This window comes from Notechis scutatus, chromosome 4 (assembly GCF_049901735.1).
Source record: "Notechis scutatus isolate UNSWTSFEM ecotype Mainland chromosome 4, rNotScu1.2, whole genome shotgun sequence".
Taxonomy (NCBI): domain Eukaryota; kingdom Metazoa; phylum Chordata; class Lepidosauria; order Squamata; family Elapidae; genus Notechis; species Notechis scutatus.
In genome coordinates this window covers 137,599,010-137,619,961 of record NC_142012.1, presented here as the reverse complement: position 1 = coordinate 137,619,961, position 20,952 = coordinate 137,599,010, and the positions used below count along the sequence as shown (strand labels likewise).

At 35.0% G+C, this 20,952-nt stretch overlaps 3 protein-coding genes across 31 annotated transcripts in view; all 3 read right to left on the bottom strand.

Annotated features, from left to right (window-relative positions):
- Positions 1 to 3,559, bottom strand: part of AGFG1 (ArfGAP with FG repeats 1) — a 32,195-nt gene extending 28,636 nt beyond the window's left edge. For 7 of the 20 annotated variants that reach the window (XM_087965061.1, XM_087965066.1, XM_087965062.1 and 4 more), the window contains exons 1-2: positions 3,113 to 3,526; positions 359 to 452 (exon numbers count right to left, since the gene is read on the bottom strand). In XM_087965061.1, the coding sequence (XP_087821187.1) occupies positions 359 to 452; positions 3,113 to 3,279 (261 nt within the window). In that variant the 5' untranslated portion in view covers positions 3,280 to 3,526. Of the gene's footprint in view, positions 1 to 358; positions 453 to 3,112 lie in introns of all 20 variants that reach the window. The other 13 variants (XM_087965068.1, XM_026664367.2, XM_087965074.1 and 10 more) reach the window with 5 other exon arrangements.
- Positions 3,560 to 6,196: 2,637 nt separating this feature from the next.
- MRPL44 (mitochondrial ribosomal protein L44) lies at positions 6,197 to 13,425 on the bottom strand. The gene is made up of 4 exons (XM_026664309.2): positions 13,110 to 13,425; positions 9,588 to 10,056; positions 7,988 to 8,166; positions 6,197 to 6,632 (listed from the first exon to the last, which is right to left on the bottom strand). The coding sequence occupies exons 1-4, from the start codon at positions 13,271 to 13,273 to the stop codon at positions 6,461 to 6,463; spliced, it is 984 nt and encodes a 327-aa protein (XP_026520094.2). The 5' UTR covers positions 13,274 to 13,425; the 3' UTR covers positions 6,197 to 6,460.
- Positions 13,426 to 14,485: 1,060 nt separating this feature from the next.
- Positions 14,486 to 20,952, bottom strand: part of MFF (mitochondrial fission factor) — a 30,275-nt gene continuing 23,808 nt past the window's right edge. For 5 of the 10 annotated variants that reach the window (XM_087965058.1, XM_087965054.1, XM_087965051.1 and 2 more), the window contains 3 exons: positions 17,760 to 17,822; positions 16,374 to 16,458; positions 14,486 to 15,716 (listed from right to left, as the gene is read on the bottom strand). In XM_087965058.1, the coding sequence (XP_087821184.1) occupies positions 15,585 to 15,716; positions 16,374 to 16,458; positions 17,760 to 17,822 (280 nt within the window). In that variant the 3' untranslated portion in view covers positions 14,486 to 15,584. The remainder of the gene's footprint in view (positions 15,717 to 16,373; positions 16,459 to 17,759; positions 17,823 to 20,952) is intronic. The other 5 variants (XM_087965055.1, XM_087965060.1, XM_087965059.1 and 2 more) reach the window with 1 other exon arrangement.

The following is a 20,952-nucleotide window of genomic DNA, read 5'->3' as shown; positions in this document are numbered from 1 at the left end:
CATAACATGCTTCAGCAGCACTTCTGTGATGCAATATTAACAGGAATAAGCATTTGAGGAAATACCAGTCATATTTCTAGGAAGTTCCACCCATGCTGAAAAGTTCACTCTAAAGCATGCTGAATAATAAAAAGGCAGAGGAAATGCTGAAATGCATCAATGAAACTTAGAAAATTTGATTCATGGGTCAAATTAGAGTTCCATTTCAGCTCTCAAACACCACTGTATGTGCTGTATGTACAGCCCAAGAAAATTTCATGTTCTTATGTTCAGAACTTGTATTATCTTTTTGACTAAGTCACTCATTAAAATTGTATTCTCCATCAATTTACTTATGCATTCTATACTAAATACTTACTTCATTCCCATGCTTCTGAAGAAATTCTATTTCTTGTTGTGTGAATGTGGTCATTGAAATGGACTTCACTCTGTGAGGTGGATTTAAACCTCTCCTATAAAATATTTTTTTTAAAAAAAGTGATTGTAGAAATCTTTCAAGTAAAAGAACTTTTAACTACAGCTTAAGTGATAAAAATAGTATTTAATAAATAAGAGATACGACAAATATGAAAATTTCTTAATTTTGAAAGAAGTCTTGATTCAAGTATTGTAGAAACATTGGGCCTAATAACGTATTTCTAAATACAGTTCTCAGAGGTTGCCTATAGCTATCAATTTAAAATGTTGGTTCAGAAACCACTAGTCAGATCTTTTAAGACATTTAGAATTCCTATGGATACAGATCTTTTATTCTGCTTTCTTAAAAAGCTTTTTGAACTGTTCTTCTAGTAAAGTGTTCATCTGTTTAAATTTTGACTAATGGTATGGGATAGAGACGTAAAAATGCTAAGAGAACTCAAATGCAATTATTCTGATTATGGAGAAACAAAACATTAAATTTTACTATAAATACTATTAATTTTATTATGTTGCAATTATATTTATCTATTAAAAATTCCAAATATGTCAAAAACTAATAATTTTATTTCAGTTTCCCATTATTCTGGCAGTTGTATCTTTAGTCTTAAGGCTAAATGTTTGTTAAGATATTTTTCTTTTAATCCTATAAAGATATTGGTTGTCATAATAAAATGTTTTGAGTTCTATGAAACAAAATGTCATGGCATTTCAAAAGGAACAACAGATTTAATACTTTCATTTTTGCATCACTCAACGGTTATCTCACTTGAGAGAACTGTGCTGCATTTGATTGTGAGTGACATAACCTTCACTAAGACACTATGAATTTGTGTTTGAAAATTATTTTGGTATATACAGCACACACACAACCATTAAAATTATTCTAGAAATATAAAAATTCTAGAAACATAAAAATTATCACTCTCTATATGTACATACTACATGTACATAGGATTACAATATTCTGCTTAAAATAGCCTGAGTATTCTAATTCTCCATCAGAAAGATCATGCCTTCCCCAATATTGTGATTTCAAAAGAGAAATCAGCTTTGTTTGGTGCCCTCATTCTCTCCTGACAGTTCTCAACTCCAAAACACCCACCATTACTGCTGTTAATGATTCTGGCTGAAGATATTGGGAATTTTAGTCATTATTTTTAATAGAATCAGACGTGAATCTCAATTATGAAACTCATAAACAAATACCACAGTAAGATAGCATGTACAATCTGAGGATCTACTACTAAGAAGTACGCTTGTTTTTTTAAAAAATTAAATACAAAATGCTTGAAACACCATTATTATATGAAATTAATATATTGTTCTGGGAGGTATTAATGACTTCATGGCAGCAATAGTTTAAATATATTTGTTTGAATTGGTAAAGGATTGTTTGTAAAGTTCAATTTAGAATTAGTGAGATTCTTAACAGCTTAACTAGATAATGAAAAAGATTACACTCAATTGTCACATTAAAGATTTCTAAAGTTCAGCTTTGTTTTAACAGGTTTCTCTATTATTCCATCATTTCATACCAAATTTACCAAATTGATTTTTCAATGTAAAATACAGTTTATTGTTCACTTTGAAAAATTGAAATCACAAATCTCCCATTTCCCACACATATAAACAATTTTCTTACATAAGCAAGATTCTGATCAATTTACATCAGTACAGATAATTCTAGACCTATAACATAGTTATGTGTATTGGTATAATTTTAGCAAATAATGTCACAGATTATCAAACTAAGTCTGCCTATTGTAACATGACATTCTTGAAATTTTTTTATAGAAGTATTGAAGATTACATATTATGGACAGCTAACTTCACAGATTATGAAAACTAGTTTATATTCTTTCAAAATTATGTCCACAGTTTGGCAATTATGAAGATAAAGTGGTAAAAATATAGTAACCTCTCAAATTTAGAGATTAACAAGATGTTTAAATTGTTTCCTGCTGTAAGCCCTTGAAGTAATATGCTTACTTAATATTATCTATTATTACTTCCTCAAAATGTTCTCAGTTAGTTATTAAAAAAGGCATGAACAAGTTATTACATTTTGAAAATGCATTCATGAAGTCCCTCTGTTCCTATTTTATGTATTTTTAAAATATGATTCTCCCCCAGCAAAAAGCTAGCACATCAAGCTTACACACTTTCTTCCAAAAATACCATTTTGCATTGCTTATAATCCATATTTTATGACATACACTAGGAACCAACTCTCATTTTAAGCAGTGTTGCCTACGCTTGTGGAACATGTACATACTAGGTTATTTCCCAAACTCTAATCCTGTACTTTTCACTTCATCAGCTTTTTGCTTTCTGGGGGTCTCTCCAGGTGGCCCAGTCTTTCAAATTGTCTGCAATAAAATGTCTTTCTATTGGTGACCAAAGTAACTGTAACAATATCCTCCATTTCTCTCTGCAGATACTGTATTGCCTTACTTCTCTCTGCCCCACCCCCTCAATATTTCGGGGAGAGGGAAAGAATTCCCCACTTCCACTTTTATTTGGCTCTTCACGCGGGCCCAAGTCCTCTCCCCTCCCAACAGAGGGGCTCTCCTCACAAGACCCCTTCCCCAGCCTGAGCGGGCTTTCTCCCTCCTCTCTTGCGCTGCCTACTTAGAACGCTCGACCGTTTCCTCCCGCCAAGCGGCCGGGCCCTTTCTTCTCCTCAACTCACAGGATGCCGGAGCAGGAAGTACAAACGAAGCTGCCCACCGTCATGTCGGTATAGGTGGGGCCGCGCTGGTCGCAGTCGAAGCACTTGCGGTTGGGCGGGAGGCTACTCATCTCCCTCAGCAGCTTCAGGTGCTTCTCCTCCTGCTTCCGCTTGGCGCTCGCCGCCATGGCCTCCGCCGGGGGCGGGGTGGGGAGCCGATCCCCGGTCCGCTCGAGAACGAAGAGGAAGGCGGCGCAGGAGAGGCAGGGACCGTCCCGCTTGAGCGGCGGCGGCGGCGGCGGCGAGCCAAGCCAACAGAAGAGCGAGGCTCGCTCCCACCCACACGAGCTCAACGGAAGAACGGAAGAGGAGAGGGGAAGGGAAGCAGCACGACCAGCAAACTCAAGCCGGGCCCGGGGCGGCTGAATGACGAGCCGAGGCGGAACTTGCACTATACTTCTTCCCAGAAACGACGAGGAGAGGAGCGCCGCGGACGCTCTGGCAGCGGCCAAATGCGCCCCCTTCCGCCCGGGAGGACTTCCCGTGTCTCTTTTCCTCTCGGGAGCCGCTTACCTGGCATGACCCTGCAAGTCAGGCGGAGGGGGCGAGCGCAATCTGTAGTTGGGGACTTATGACGTAAGGAAAGGGTTTTTTTTAAAAAAAAAAAATGTGTCGGGAAAGGAAAAGAATTGGTGAGCCGAGACGGGGCGATGAATTGACGGTGCGAGGTCCGTAACGAACACCAGGTGTTCCAAGAATAAACGAAGAATTTCCTGAATTTGAATTAACTTGCAATCGCATGATCGCCATGAATGGGGTCAAAGGGTCATCCTGATCAGGATAGCGTAGAGGACGCGCAAGCACTACTTGGGTAGTCCCTGTAGCTTTTCCCAGCAAATAATTTTCAGGAGCCTAAAGGCTCTTGTACGTGGAGGCAGCTATGTCAATTTGATTTGTCATAGTCGATAAACCCAGACAGATTTCTAAACGTCGACCTGTTGCTGGATGAGCCTCTCGAATCCCATTTTTCTGCTCCACCCGGCTTCCCAATAATCCCTTACCAATATTATAACATGCTTCTCTTCCGAGGTACAGAAAGTAAGTATTGCTCTACAAATCAAGACAACTTGCAGAACACCCCTTGCTTAAAAACTCGAGGGGGGAGGAGTGGCCTTCCCAATTTTGCTTGTGTCTTCCCAAAACATTTTATCCTTATAGAATAGAATTCTTCATTGGCCAAGTGTGGTTGGATACACAAGGAATTTGTCTTGGTGCAAATGCTCTCAGTGTACATAAAAGTTACATTTGTCAAGAATCACAAGGTACAACACTTAATAAGTCATAGGGTACAACAAGCAATCAAATAATATTAGGAAACAGTCAATATAAATTGTAAGGTACAAGCAACCAAGGTTACAGTCATACAGTCAAGTGGGAGGGGATGGGTGATAAGGAGTGATAAGATTAATAGTAATAACATTAATAATAATTAATATTAATAGATTAATAGTGCAGACAGACTTTGTAAATAGTTGGACAGTATTGAGGGAATTGTTTAGCAGAGTGATGGTGTTCAAGGAAAAAACTGTCCTTGTGTCTAGTTCTGGTGTGCAGTGCTCTATAGCATCGTTTTGAGGATAGGAGTTGAAAGTTTATGTCCAGGATGTGAGGGGTCTGTAAATATTTTCACAGACCTCGTTTTGACTTGAAGTTGTGCAGTATACAGGTCCTTGATGGAAAGCAATAGATCCCTACTTTTATGATTTACTATATGAATCCAGCAAACGTGTAATTTATCCAGTAAACAATATTTCAGCAATTTATTAATCATATTTAGACACCTCCCATCTGATTTTGAATTATTTTTTTAAATGGAAATGCCATAAAGTGACTTCACGCGTGAACCCAATCTGTCGTACACCTAGCACTATTGCTTGGTTTTATATTAATGTATCAGGGGTCAACAATTTGCAGAAGCAATGAGATCAGAGGTGAATACATATTATTTTTATGACCATTATTGCTTGGTTGGATTGTGGCTCACAGACACAAAAAGCAACTTTATTTTGGCTGTGCTGCCACTCCCTCCTTTTCCCATTTCTTGTTGATCTAACATGGACAAGCCTTGGTTTCTGCAAAAGCAAAGGTTATTTTATATTTATTCAAGTAAATGTCTGGCTCTGGAGGCTGAGTTGTACATATGTTGCTGGTTAAATAGCAACTGAAAAATCCTTTGAATTATTTCCGAGTTCTTAGACCATTTTACCAGATATTATTCAACTAGCTGGTTTCATTTTTCTTTGCTATGTACTAAAATCCTTTAAACATGCAAGTAGACTTTCACATGCAAAGCTGTGTTTTATCATTGTGTTGTGACTCTTTCTAAACACATTGTTACATTGTCCATCAGCCTCATTCTCAATGAGCTGGAGCTTTAAGTTTGAGAATTATCAGCAGTGTGTACAGCAAGGGATATTGTATGTTTTATCATGCAAAGCATATATCTAGAACATCAAATAATTACATTCTATATGGCTTGAAATACAGTATTTTTATCTCTATAAATGTATTTATAGTGTGATATGTATTCCATTCTTCTGGAATGAAATATGATTTATTTCATTCCAGCAGAGTTCCCATATCTTGATAAAGAGCAGATGTAGTAGAATCATTAGGTTTGTAACTGCACATAATCTGTCCTTTTCTCCCTCAGTCCCATGTAATTGGTATATGAAATTATTCTATAGCTAACAGATGTTGATGTCACTTTAAGGAGGAAATTCAAGAGGTCTGAAGACTACATATGTGTTCCATTGTAATGAGAGCTGAAATAGAAATATATTCAAACATAGATGAATGTTTTTAAAGCTTTCTTTCTAAATATGTGCAGGGGATCTTTTGAATGCATAATTGGAACATGATATTGTACAATCACTATTTGTTCTAGTGAGATTACGCATGAGAAATTCCTAGTAAATGCTCATAGTCCTTGCAAATGTATTTAACAGATTAGAAACTTTGATGGAAATTAGGTAAAGATTTCAAATTACTGAGACACAAATGCATGAAGTTGAACCTGGATAAAGAAACATACCCAGCCACAAATTTGGGTGATCATAAAGATGGCATAAATTTAATTTTAGCTCTCCATCAAGATGTGAAATACATAATTCCTTTGAGTTGGCAATGCAAAAAGTCACAGTATTAGGAAATGAACAGTAGTTTTCCACAACAATAAAATGAATGCAGCTATCTTATGAATCCTTTGATCATTTTTATTCAAAGCATTTTAATTTAGATAAATGGAACAGAAGAGAAAAAAGTTCTTGCTGAAATGCAGTATTGTTGCAAATGGACCTGACTTTTTGCCTAACTACTGCTAATAGCTTTTTCAGCTTTCTTCTCACATTTCAAAGAAGGGTAATGCCAGGATTGTCTGTTCTCAGTGAAGCCATAAAGTTTCCGCAAGGCCACACGAGCAGCTTCTTCTTCAGCAGCTAATATTGTTTCACCAGTACCTTCAGCTAAAAGCTCCTTATCACTGAAAAGAGAAGAAATACCTTTATGAAGTCTATGATTATGCAACTCATCAATCAGATTAGGCAACATACAGTCTGTTTATTTAATAACTAAGAGCAAGCCTTAGTATAAAGAGCACATAGCCTCATGGTAAAGCAAACATTGAAAAACTGGTAGCTCGAATAGCTGGAATATAAAACTAGCAAGCATGACCTAATACCGTGAAAAACAATTTTAGTCTATTATTTGATCTTCGTATAAACTGATTTTGAAACTATTCTTTTTTAAAATTAATTTTATAGCATATAAAAATTCCAATTTCAAGTAAACAGTGATTTTGAAACTATTATGCATTTCTGTTTTAAGAAATCTATATTATATTTTTCTGTAGTGATTGTATGCAGTATATTGAAGTGAAAATTAATAAATGATGAAATATTAGATCCTGATTTTGGTCCTAGAAAACAAAATATTAAGAAAGATTATCTGGATTTTACATGGAAAGGACAAATATCAGTAAATTAATTAATCTTTTCCCTTTCCTGATCTATCAATATTCTTTGTACCACTACCAACAATGCAAAGCAATTAACTCCCTTGAATTAATGTGTGCTTATAAATCATATTGCACAATCAAAAATTATAAAACACAAGAAAAGCAATTGTCCATGCACAAACTAGACCTGAATTTGTAAAATTACTCCACAATTCAGGGCAAAAAAGAATAATCCATGAAAAGCAATACAAAAAGACAAGCCTAAGATAAAAACAAGTTGAAGATAATTGAAGTCTACTGTCTTTAAAGGCTCAAAACCCATAGACATAGCTCAAAAGCAATTTTAGTGGTTTAACAAGAGCAAGTTATGGCTCCATGATTTCTGAACCAAACTGCAAAGTCATCACTTCTGAAATAGAAGAATTCAGAAACATGTCTCTTCATGTCAGAAATCACTCTTATCTTGTAGAGATGTAAGCTAGAAATGGAACAGTGACTGGTACTTATTCTTTAGAGAACAAAAACCAACAACAATATATAACTCTTTAAAGCTATAACATACACTGAAAATAACTGGGAATATGAAAAGCTAATTTAGATTTTATTATCACTTATATGAAGTGGAATTGGAATTCTAAACCCTGTAGGATCAACGTGCCAAGACAACCTGAATGCAGCATGTTTATCAATGTCCAATCCTGACATGGAGGCATTTTGCTCCCTATCAATGAACACTAACTAAACTGGCTAAGTTTATGCATGTTTAATTTTCTACATGGAATTCCATTCAAGCATATGTATAAAATACATATAACTGGTAAGACAGGGGTTCACGTTCAGTACACAGTAGCAAGTCTGAATCAGCCTGAAATCTTACTAACCAATATAACCCAACAAAGAACAAGGGCAAAGCAGTGGTAGCTCCTGACTGCCTGGTTAGCCTTGGTTCTGGAGCAGTTATATTCCTCTTGACCAGTTCTTCCAGCAGCAAGCCCATGGGGTTTACAACGTTCCACATCTCAAACAGTTCCTTTCCTATCAACTGGGGGATGAAGAAGTCCTGTAAACAAATATTAAAAAGACAATATTCTTTGAGTTACTTTAAAATAGTAGCAATAATCATTGATATACATAATACAGGTAGACTTCAACTTGCAATCATTCATTTAGCAACTGTTCAAAGTTATAACATCACTGAAAAGAGTGACTTATAACTGGTCCTTGCACTTATAATCATCACAGCAAATGATCAAAATTTGGGCATGTATTTATGACGGTCGCATGATCCAAGGATTATGAGATGGCCATCTGTATCCTTCCCAGCAAGCTTTGACAAGCATAATCAATGGAGGAAGCCTGACTTGTTTAATGACTATATGAATCCTGTAGTGATTCATTTAAAAACCATGGCAAAAAAGGTCATAAAATTAGGCCTGACTCATCTAACAGCCACCTTGCTTAGCAACAGAAATTCTGATTCCAATTATTCTCATAATTTGAGAACTGCCTATACACAGTTCTTTCAAATAAAAAACTCTTATTTACTAGGGTATATTTTTGTAATGCTTAGTTATTACTGCATTATAATACTACAAATCTACTTTACCTCTCAAGCATTGAGATAATTTTTATTAACATACAAATATAGAGAAATGTCTCTATAAAACAGTGGAAGTAGACACATTGCAAATTAGCTTGGGAGACAAGGAAAGCCATGCCATATTTAATCTTCACAAAATAAACAAAATTAAATGAAGGAAATCTATAGGCTATGTCAAATATAAAATCATCTTCCATAAAGTCAACTTCCTTGAAGGATAGTTACATAAAACAACATTTCTCACCTAACTAACTACTAACTACAAGATATTTTATGAGGCTTACATTATTCATTCTATAGAGCAGTAAGGGCATTATTGGTCTAAAATAAATGATTCCAGTCTCCATGTAAGCAACAAGCAAATAAAACATAATACTAGACTAAAATTCTGACAGTATAGCTGGATCTCTATATGTAATTTTCCAGTATTTTTCCCAAATCTTTAATATTTTGCATATTAGGAAGAAATATATTTTTAAAATTCTCTTAATACGTGTTCTGCTAATCTAATTTGCAAATTTGTATCAGAATATTGCACTCATGCAAATCTTGTGTTAAAAAAGTCTGGATCACCAATTTCAATTGTTTATGAAGAAAAAAGGTTGCCAAAATTTGGTAGTGTGATAGAATATGAAATGCTTTATTTTCTTAAGGGTACAGTATTTTTTGACAGTCTGTCTCTCCTCGTCTATTAACTCATTAAAACAATTTTATCTCAATCTCACTAAGTAAAACCTCAAAGGCAATTGAAGATTAACCGAATAATCCCCCAAAAATGTATTATATTTTCTAATGCAATTTACCAGCTTTGTAGTCTTGGATGGATACAAAGAACTTTTGTTTTGCTAACCATAACATTACATTCTGTAATAATAACTTACCCTGACAAAGATCTCTGTCCTTTGAGAGCTGTTACCTTGAAGCAAAGCTCCTATTACGGCAAAAAAAGTCCGTTGCAGCACCTTAGGTGGTACAGGAAATTCTGCACAAAGTGTCAAGTCTTGCAAAGATAGGTTTCTAGCAATGTAGGATACTATTTCTTCACTGGTGAGATAGTTAACAAGTGCCTCAATGCCAGCCGGTGGCATTTTTGGAAAGGCCTCTTCAAAACACTGTGTGAGATAAGAGTGTGAAAAGGAAGATCCCTGTAAAGAAAGCTCTTGATTGTCCTTAAGATTAAGAGCAAGCTTTTCTTTTTCTAGTCCAAGTTCTTGGCGTTTAATTTCTTCATTTTTTATATAGCAACAATTAACAAATGCAGTTTTGAGTTGTTCGACTGGGAATGTCTCATGTATCCGGTGGCCAAAAGCTTCTATTTCTGCATGGTAATCCCAGTTAGGCTTCTCAGACCTACATAAAAGGAGAGCAGAAATAGAGAAGCAAATATATAAAAAACAGCCTAGACAGTTTTCATGGTGAGACTGTACTCTTAAAAACCAGTATTGGAATTTTGGTTTTGTACATATTCAGTTTGAAAATCTTCATTGTGAAAATCAGAGATATGTCGTGGAAAAAAACAATTTCAGAGCTTAAACTGATTACTGTGAGCAAACATATTTAAAGAACAGAAACTTTTATATATTTCATTTCGAGTCATGTATTGTCCCATGTTTTATAAAAGAACTTACAGGTATGAAACATGGAAATGGAAGTGTCTATAGCTGTGTCACAATATTATGGTATTTTTGTTAATATCATTTACTTCAAACTTTCTTATCCCAATAGAGCAGGCTAAGAAAACTAAAAAATGTTTTGTTTCTAGTCAGCAATATTATATTGTTTATTCCTGAAAAATCAGATATATGAATATTTCACTCTTCCACAGGATTAATTTAGGCTCTGAAAAGCATATATAAGTAAAACAACATGTTAATATACTGGTAATCTAATCTAATCTAGACAGTTAATCTAATCTAAATATATTTTTCAAGATAAAAATAAATAAACCTGGTGTAAATTGTATTTATTTGTTAAAGTCATATCCCATTTTCCCTAAGACTTCAAAATAGTTTTCATGAATATCTGTCTGTATTTTATTCCTATATAATTTTTGTGAAATAGAATTGGTTGAGAAAAAAAGCATTAAATTAAATGATAAAATGATTTCTAAAAACTCAACCTGCAGAGTTAAGTCTGACTAACAGCACATATCAAAATTCACATCCATATTTTGAGACAAAGACATCAGATACACCAGTATTACTCCAAATGAGCATTCAGATACTGACTTGAACATGGCCTTTCATACGAACCGGCTTTTGTGGACCAAATGTGAAAGGTAAGCAAGAAAAAGTAGGTGGGACTGGCTACAGCTATATTTGCAAGTGATGTGTCTCTTTTTCAGTAGGCCACTAGTAGAAGGAATGTTACAACTTAATTTACCATCATATAATCATCCTGATGATTTATGAGTAATACTAGATTAAGAATTTAAATGAAATGATAACAGATTTTATCTTCCTAGGTTCAAATATGGATTATATATAATCAAGGGATTATAGTCAAGAAAGAAATTTGCTATGTGGGAGAAAGATTACAACAAATTTAGACAAAAATATTAAACTGCAATGACATCATATTTTAGGCATTAAAAGAATTCGGTACTGTAAAGGCTATGATTTTTTGAACTGTAGTTCTGGCTGTAAAGGCTGGATTATTAAAAAACTTGTGTCTGAACTGTGGTGCTGGAAAAATTTGTTAAGCATATTTCAGATTGCAATGAGAATAAATAATTTAATACTAGATAAAGGAAAACCAGACTGTTTAGTGGAATCACTAATAATGATTAAAAAAATAAATTTACATTTAAATTTAAATTTCTAAAATTCTATTTTCACTTTTTCATTATGGGGTACTGAATGTAGATTAATTTGGAAAAAAACAGTAGAATCAGGCTGTAGCATAACAAAACTGATAAAAGTGAAGGGGGTCTGAATGTTTTCTGAATGTGTTGGGGAATTGACAACTACATTACATTACTTTCCTTCATCTTTTGTGTATCATAATCCTCATTCAAAAACGTGTAGAAATTACTGAAGATTATTTTAAAAGAACTGAAATAGTCTTGAAGCACTTGCTCAAAGCCAGGTTTTATTTTATTTGTGTTTATTCTTATTGCTGTTATTTAGACTTTTAAAAATAGTTAAATGGTTAGGAAGAATTATTGAGAATTAAGTGTCATCAAAAAGCACAACAAAAAATGCTCTTTCTGCAGCAACTCAAAAAGCTCAAACTGCCCAAGGAGCTGCTGATACAGTTCTACAGAGGAATTACTGAGTCTATCATCTGCACCTCTATAACTTTCTGATTTGGCTCTGCAACCCAACAAGACAGACACAGACTTCAGAGGATAATTAGGACTACAGAAAAAACAATTACTACCAACCTGCCTTCCACTGAAGACCTGAATACTGCACATGTCAAAAAGAGGGCTGTGAAAATATTTTCAGACCCCTCACATCCTGGACATAAACTGTTTCAACTCCTGCCCTCAAAACAACACTATAGAGCAGAGGTAGGAAAACTTGGCTCTTTTATCACTTATGGACTTCAACTTCCAGAATTCCTGAGTGAGCCATAAAAAGTTCCCCATCCCTGGCCTACTGGTTTTTCAGTTGTGGGGGAAATCAATTTTTGACTTGAATGGGACTGTTTAATATACAATCTTCTTTTTATGTACACCGAGAGCATATGCACCAAGACAAATTCCTTGTGCATATAATCACACTTGGCCAATAAAGAATTCATTCATTTAAGAACAGGGAAACCAAATTCTTATGTTCAAAAGTTTTTTCCCCTTTTCCCCTTTTTTTGAAAAAGGATACCAGGCTAAACCACAGCCATCCTCAACTGCATAAGTATTTGCTTGTATGCCCACAAACCCAGTGGCAACCTGGCAACTTGAAAATGAGCGACATTCAACTCCCAGAATTCTCCAGCCAGAATCGAACCCAGACTCGAAGTCCGTTTATCTTAAAGTTAGCAAGTTTGAAAAGCACTAGTTTAGGTCAAGGCTCCATTTACCCTCCCCGTGCTCATCTTTCTGCAAGCTGGATACACTCTGGAGCAGGGATTTCCAACCTTGGCAACTTTAAGGCTTGTGAACTTCAACTCCCAAAGCTTTGCTGGCTGAGGAACTCTGGGAGTTGAAGTCCACAAGTCTTAAAGTTGCCAGGGTTGGAGACCCCTGTTCTGGAGGATGCCTGCCCTTCGGCCTTCTACTTTCTCTCCCAAGCAGCATAAACCAGCCACCGCAGCAGCCCGAGTGTCGCGCTGGAACTTCTTCAGACTTTGAGACTCCCAAGCTCTGCCTAAAGCTTGCGTGTTGCTAAGAGAAGAAGCGCTCCCCGCGCACTAAACCTGCATCTAACCCCGTGAGCCTCTCCCACCCGAGACCCTCTTACCGGCGCCTGGGCGGCTCAAGCAAACGCTGCTGCTCCAGGTAAGCTCGGAGCCAGAGCTTTTTGTTTCGGCGCGGCTGAGAACGAAGCAAGGCGGCTCCGTTCGCCGCCACGAACAGTCGCTGGGAAGTCTCTAGAAGCAACGAGCGTAAGAGCAACGACGCCATCGTACCCGGGGAACCTTGATTTAGCGCCGGCTGGAAACTCGTGCCACTTCCTTTCTGGTCCGGCTGAGTTCCGGGCTCAGAGCTGACTTCTAGCGAATGAGACTTAGCGCTGCAATAAACATGACCGGTTCCAAAAGGTGCACCACAACCAGATCGCACTTCTGCGACGCCGTCGAATGCCAAATACACTGAAGGTCTGAACATTCAGGTTGATAAACTTTCCGCAATTACTAAGGGCTACGTGCCAGTATCTACTTACCGGGCTATCAGCTGTACTAACTGTAGCCAAAAGTACAAATTTTATTTTCAATTTTATGAGAATGTAAAAAGCGTGACGTGAGGAAGCTACTGAGGCTGCTGCTGGTGGTTTTTGTTTTTTTTTAATTCAAGAGATTTTCAATAAAAGTTTTCAAATAGTAACTTGTCTAATTTCGAAAGGCTAAGCAGGATTAGACTGGAAAAGGGTAAAGACCAGCCTTTTACTGTATATATTTTTGCCAAAGAAACCTGCATGTTTACATTGAAGTAATCAGAATGAATTTCTGCTTCCCTTTTTTACCTACCACAAGCACCCAAGAAGAGACATTCAGACTGAACAATAACAAGCGTGTATTGAAGCCAAATTTAAAACAAAGTCATTACTGTTGTATAAAAGTCCAAGACCTGCTGTAAAATTAAAACCTAAACACTTTATAAAGTGCCATTTTTGCTCGCTCTTCCCAAATTCTTGGCAAACCTAGGGTTTTAAGGCTATGACCTGAAAGTACAGTAGCAACCCAAAAGTCAATACCATAGACTAAATGAGGAAACAGTATTCTTACACATAGAGTAATTAGGGAGCACCTAATTGAGAAGATTTGAGAAACTCAAAATGATTTTTCAACAGAGTAAGGAGTTTACTGTCTGTTGGGAAATTTTTAATTTAATTTCGAGACTGGTGTATCTAAACTAGCAGTAGACAGTGTAGTAGCCCTGGATTGCAACTCATCTAACCCAGCAAATGTAGCCAAGAGAGACAGATTACAGGACAGTGTTTATGGTTCAAAAGATATTTTTAAAATCTTGTTTCTTATACTTAAGCCTTAATTAAAAATAATAACTAAAATTGCTAGGGTATATCACTTATGGCAAAAATAATGAAAAAAATGTGGTTTTAATTCATGTGTAAGAATCCTAACAATTCTACAAAAAATGATAACAGATACTTTGGCAGACACTACAAAGGTATTTTAATAAAATATCAAGAAACATTTAATTGCGGCATTTATTTTGTCCAATCATCAATTATAGAAATTATTTAGGGACTAGATTTTGTTTTCACAGTTCACAAATGCTTTTCATGTCAACATTTTATCATTTTACATCACTTTCCAAGAAGGTAGAACTTTTAAAATAAAACACATGGTGAACATTAGTGTAGGAAAATAATGTATCTGCAAATGGCTGGACTCAATGTGTAAGAACAAACAAGAAAATAACCACTTAAATAGAAACACTGATTTGAGATGCTGTGTAGTATTAAAGAAATAAAAGATGTTTTAGCTCAAAATAGAAAGTTTAGTTCCAATTGCAAGTTTCCACATACCCAACAAAGAATACGATTCAGTGCAATGATAAGAAATTACAATCACTTTACTTTTCTGAATTATACCACTGTTGGTATTTTGTTCCATAATCTTTGAATCACTCAAACAGACTTGCTTAAAATTTTATTTTTAAGGGGAAAAAATTAAAGCTAAACAACATTTTACACATACCTCTGGATAATCTGCTTACATTCTAGCAAATAATGTTTTTAGTCAATATGTACACTTGCCAGAATGAAAGATATAGATAAATTAGGATGCCATTTCATCTGGCAAACAACCACAAATTTTTTTTGGCTAAATGAAACAAGTGCAATTAGTTAACAATAAAGGTGCTATATTTAATAATACAAAAACAATGAAAAACCTACTGCAAATTATGACATTTTGTAGATTATTTGAAAAATCCACGTTAGTCTTTCTAAGAAGAAAAGTGTCTGAAGATACCTTTACAGGGTGAAGACGTTTCCATTTGCAAAATAATACAGTTCAAATGTACATTATCATGCAAAAAAAAAATGTTAACAGAATGTTACAACAATTTGAAAAAAAATGTCCAAGCATCCTTTTAACACTGTAATATGTTACAGTTTTTTTTTTACAGCGGCAGACGTTTCCAGTGCATTGGTCATAAGTCATCATACAATTCAGAAACAGGAACAAAGGGCTTTGTAATTTTTCTGTATTTCCCTACTGTCAGATCTTTTTAAATGTAGAAGCTATTTTTAGCGCCGAAACCAAAGCCAACTATTTAGTAGCCAAAAAGCTACAGTGATTGAATACATGATCATCTCCCTTTTAGCTCGCTCTTTATTTTCTTCTTCCAGAAGTTGTAGGCGGCGATTAAGTTTTATTATCTAAAAGAGAAAAATAAATATTAATATTTTCCACAACTATCTGAACGATCAAGCAGAGGCTGTCAATATAGGACTTTAATCCTGGAGGCCTATTGCTTCAACCAATAGGATGCTGTTTTCAGTATTCCTGCCCTTACAAAGTCTTTGTAATTTAGACTATATTTTCTTTCATATTCTACATATATATTGACAAATTCATATTTTTATCTCCTACATTTCACTATTATCACATCACAATATTTTTGTAGTGGTCATTAAATGACTAAGTAAATCCACAATAAGAGCAAACATTATGTTCATAAGAGGAAACCCATTCTTTCAAATGGGTGTTTTGCCAGAAACTGGCAAAAAAACATAACAAATCATCATAATGTCACCATGGTATGGTGCAACTGATTGTAAAAATGAACTGGTTGCCAAACACCTGAAATGCGGTCACATGAAAATATTCCTATATTTTATTAATATAGAAACTGAGAATGCGGAGAAAACAACTTTGTATAAGAGTTGATAAATTGTATTTACAATACCAAATATGAATACACTTCTAATTATTAATGATAATGCAATTCTGGTCCCTTAAACCTTACATGTACTATATGAATTAACTATATTATGTAAGGGTCACAGCTATGATATCTGAAGAATTTTAGATACCTGTCGTCTTAAAGAAGCAGCATCAACAACTGTCATATCTTCTGATGCTCCCTCTAATGATGTGTCTATATTTGAAAGAGTATATCTGAATAACAGAAAAAATATAAACATTCTTAAATGGTACAAAGAGAATTACAGGTGAAATATCATTGTACATGTTACCACTTTCTGAAAAACATCAGAGATCTTACATCTTCAATGTAGCCGGGAGAAATGCAACTACTGTATAGCAAAAAGAAAAAGAGATAGTTTCTGTGAAATGAGAAATGCCTGAAGCTGTTGAATTCTAGGTAAAATACAGTATTTAATTCTAGGGTGAAATAATGAGAAGAATTTCAAGAGATAAATGCTAAAGGTATGCCTTTGAGGATTAGTTATTGATAATAGCCAATCAACATTAAAGACAGAGGTTAGGGTATACAAACCCCCTAACATTAAATTATGGTTTGTTTTAAGCAATATATGTATGTGTTGCCAGCTATTATGATTTGTAAGTCATAATTTATAATATAGTATTATGTGAGCAAAGACACTAAAGCTTGTTAAGAAAACTAGTTAAAAAAAGAATGTATTAATCTTATGTGAAGAGTGACAGAGCTAGGTTTGTGATATGCATACATATTCCATGTTGACAGCGTGAGGATGAAACAGCAATGAAGATGCACTTCAATTATGAAGTGACATAATTATAAAACAGTCATAAAATTCTGAAAACCAAATTTAGGTAGCCAGACAGGAATTCTAAAACCAACATTTCAGCAAAATGTTACCAATTACATACATAAGCTCAGCATAAACCAAAACTATTGAAGAGACCTTCATCAATATATGGATAAGATATATAGGAGAGGATCTTAAATTAATAAGATAGTAGAAAATAACTGTTTCCAAGCCAAGCCAATACAAAAGGGACAGGTAATAATAAAGACCCTGATCTGAAGAAAAAAAATAAAAAGATTCTGAAAAAGAATTTCAATTCTTTTTGAAGCAACTGAAGTATCCTAAATCCTGAATAAATAATGCTACAGTTACTGGATTGTAAAATAATATCAAGTTATTCTACATAAATGTATCATAGATTACTGGAATCATAAAAAACAAAGAGGAGAAATCCTAAGTGCAAACCAAGATCTGTCACACTGGAAACTTAAGTTTTAAAATTTAAATAAGTGAGAAAGTCATCCAACAAATCTGATATTGCTACACTAGAGTTCAACAGAAGAACAATAAAAATAAGGACTGAGGAAAAAAAATTGAAAAGGAAATTTAGGGGACCAAGCCCTTTTAGAGCACTCATAACAGAACAATATAAAAAACTGTATTGAGCAAACTAATTCAGGAACACCTCTGACAGTTTGCAGAAAAGCTAACTAAATGAAACTTTACCTGGCTTCATCATGATGGCGGCTAGATGAACTGACAGCTGCTGACCCACCACGTAACACTGGCCTAAGGCAACATTTGTAGAAATGAAGGAAATAGGGAAAAAAACATGGAGATAAAAAAATAGAAAAAAAAAGCCTTGAAGTCAGATTGTTATTTCTATTGTTATTGTTATTTCTATTCTTGACATACAGTACTGCAATTACAAATCCTATTTATATTTATAATATATTCCATTTTATAATGGAATATTATATGCAAAGGTGTACAAATGATTTCCCCAGATTACAGTTAGCTTAATTTAATTATGACAATTTTTTGTCCCATAGATTTCAATGGCCTATTCTATGTACAGGTAAATTTTATCAAAATAATCATTTTTATTCATCCTCAGCAAAGTCTGGGCAAACAGCCAAGTCATCAAGCCCATCTGAAATGCCAGCAAGTTGGGAACTATCAGAATCCGGAACTTTATTCCACAAAGCAGACTTCTGGAGTCCCAACAGATGGCAACATTTAACTGAAGGAACCAAAAGCATACCAACCCTGCCAAATGTTCATGCATCTATATATTTTTATAATTGTAATACAATCACTTATATATTACTGGTATTATTCATTAACTTTCATTTTGCTTTTAATTCACATATAATTTCTAAAATTTCCTGAAACTTTTGAGCAAGCTAAAGTTTTAATACAAACAATAAATGCACATGCTCATATATTCACTCATAGCAAGAATATTTTTTTAAAATACTATTTCATTTTTTTCCCATAAAAATCTAGGATATAACATTGTCATTTTCCAAGTAACTTACTTATTCGAGAAACAAAAATAATGGCCTATAAATCGCCAAATACATCAACTGCTAAGACATCATGGGACATTCTTTTAAGACTTAGAGCAAACACTTAATATAATCTTTTTAGTCTGACAAATAACTATTTTCCCACAAATCATTAGCTAAGGACTGAGCTAACATGTTTTAAACAATGTATCACAGAATTCTGTTGAAAAGGCAATAAACACAAGTACATTCATGTTTACAAGTAATTGATACAATTTAAACTAGCATTCTAAAAGGCATACCTACCATTTAATAAAAATTGAAAAGTAAAGATTGCAAGAAATGGCCCTGTCCAAAGTCCATTTTGGCAACAATACAAAAGTTATTTGCCACTGATTAATTTTGAAGATATTTTCAATTTTCCGATCTAGCCTAGAGGTTTGATAATTCCTAATGGTTTTGCCATCCAAGAACTAGGGCTGTGCAAATCTTTGAAGGGTTATATCGTTCAAGGTTTGGGCAAACAACCCTTTCTGGTTATTTTACAAAGCAAAGTGTCTCCCTCAGTTCTAAAAGCAAAGCAACCATGATGTTCTGCTTCAAAATGCTCCCAGCTTTTTTCTGCAGGACTTACACTGTGAAGAAAGTCTGGGAGGTTCTTTTGTAAACACTGCAGAAGACAGAAGTAGCCAGATTTTCTGTGAGTCTGTGGAACTTTCACAGAATCTACCCAATCTAAAGACATCTTGGTTAGACAGCTTCAGTGCACACTGAATCCTGTAACATGTGCCAAACCCACTTAGCTGGAGAAGCATTTTGGCCTGCACTGGGAAAGAAGACTACAGAGGTTTTTCCAGAAGCACTGGCCTGATCTGTTGCAATGTAAATTGCTTCACTGTCGTTTCTACTATATGAATGTCAGTTCAAGCATAGGCTTACCAAGTACAGACAAGGTCTAACCCTGCATTGCTTTTCAAGATAATTCAAGATAAGTTACCACTGGCTAGATGCCACCTGACTGAGAAAATGTATTATGGATGTGCCAAATAGCCCAGCAAGCTCTAGTTATTGGAAATATGGAATTACTGAAATATGGAAAGCAGAAAACTTCATTAACTAACCTGGTGTAAATCATCGTATAAAAATCACAGAACATATTTTGCTTGCATGCTATGATTTGCACTGTTAAGGGCTTTTTGACACCATCTGAAGAAGCGGGCTGAAGATGACAGAAAAGGATGAAGATTACCAAGGGACCATAACTAACCAGAGAGTATGACTGGAGTCCCAGGAGAGGACTGAAGATGAAGATTAAAAGTGTATGTGCCAAAGGGAAGCAAGCAGATAACTAGCAGCTGACATTCAGAACCAAGACAGAGGAAAGCAAAAAACTGTCATTGATCTCACTAAGCCTTCTTTAACTGTCAAATTAGGACACAAGATGAAGAGTAGGGCATACATCTGTTAAGCTTGTATTGTAATTTGCACAACACAAACACTTAACAGTTGCTGGTTGCTGTAAGATTAAAAGTTGAAGTTCATTAAAAAACAGTTAATATACTAACTACCATGTTTGTCAATTATACTTGCAAAGCTTAGCTGGATCAAAAACAACATTGAATGTATGTTATCAGGAGCTTGAATAGACAGAAGGCAAAATCTGTCTTTTTCAAAATCACATTGCTTCATTTGCAAGGTTTGCATGAATGCTTTGGACACTATTCCCAGGTCTTTCTGCATGAGTGCAGACACATTCCACATGTTGAGAAACAAGTTTTGCTTTGAACTGCCATATTGTTCATGAAAGTGTATTTTATATGGTAACTAGCAAGACTTTGAATAGTAAATCTGAAGGATTTCCAGTGTTTTGCAACCTGAAAATGTGGTGGCTGCTCCTAAACTTAGTTTTACATGAAAAGAAAGGTTAGATATACAACGAGGACATTTGAAGAGCAACATAAATCAATGCAACACTTACTGCTTCTACAAATTGATAAGATTAAAAATATACATTTGACAAAACGAAAAAAGAAAAAGGGAGTCAGCTAAACACAAATGTGCAAATGGAGACATAAATGAACTTGCCAACCTGAAGTTGTTCCCCAGCATATACCTGAGACATTTTAACATGAGATGCTAAGAACTGGATAAAGAAGAACCTGCATGCAGCAGCTACAGGTTATATCTAAGATATGGTCTCATTTGCTTTTGGAATACTGTTTTAATAATACAATTATCAACTCATTACTAACAAAACTTCAGGTAGTACCACATCAAGTATCAACATTCAAGAATAGTTTCCTTCAGTTTAAACATAAATTTTAGTATTCTTTGCATCAAATGCAGTGTATCTTCCAAAAAAGAGAAGCATATTTAATCTCTAACTTACCCTTATATAAAAGCCAGAA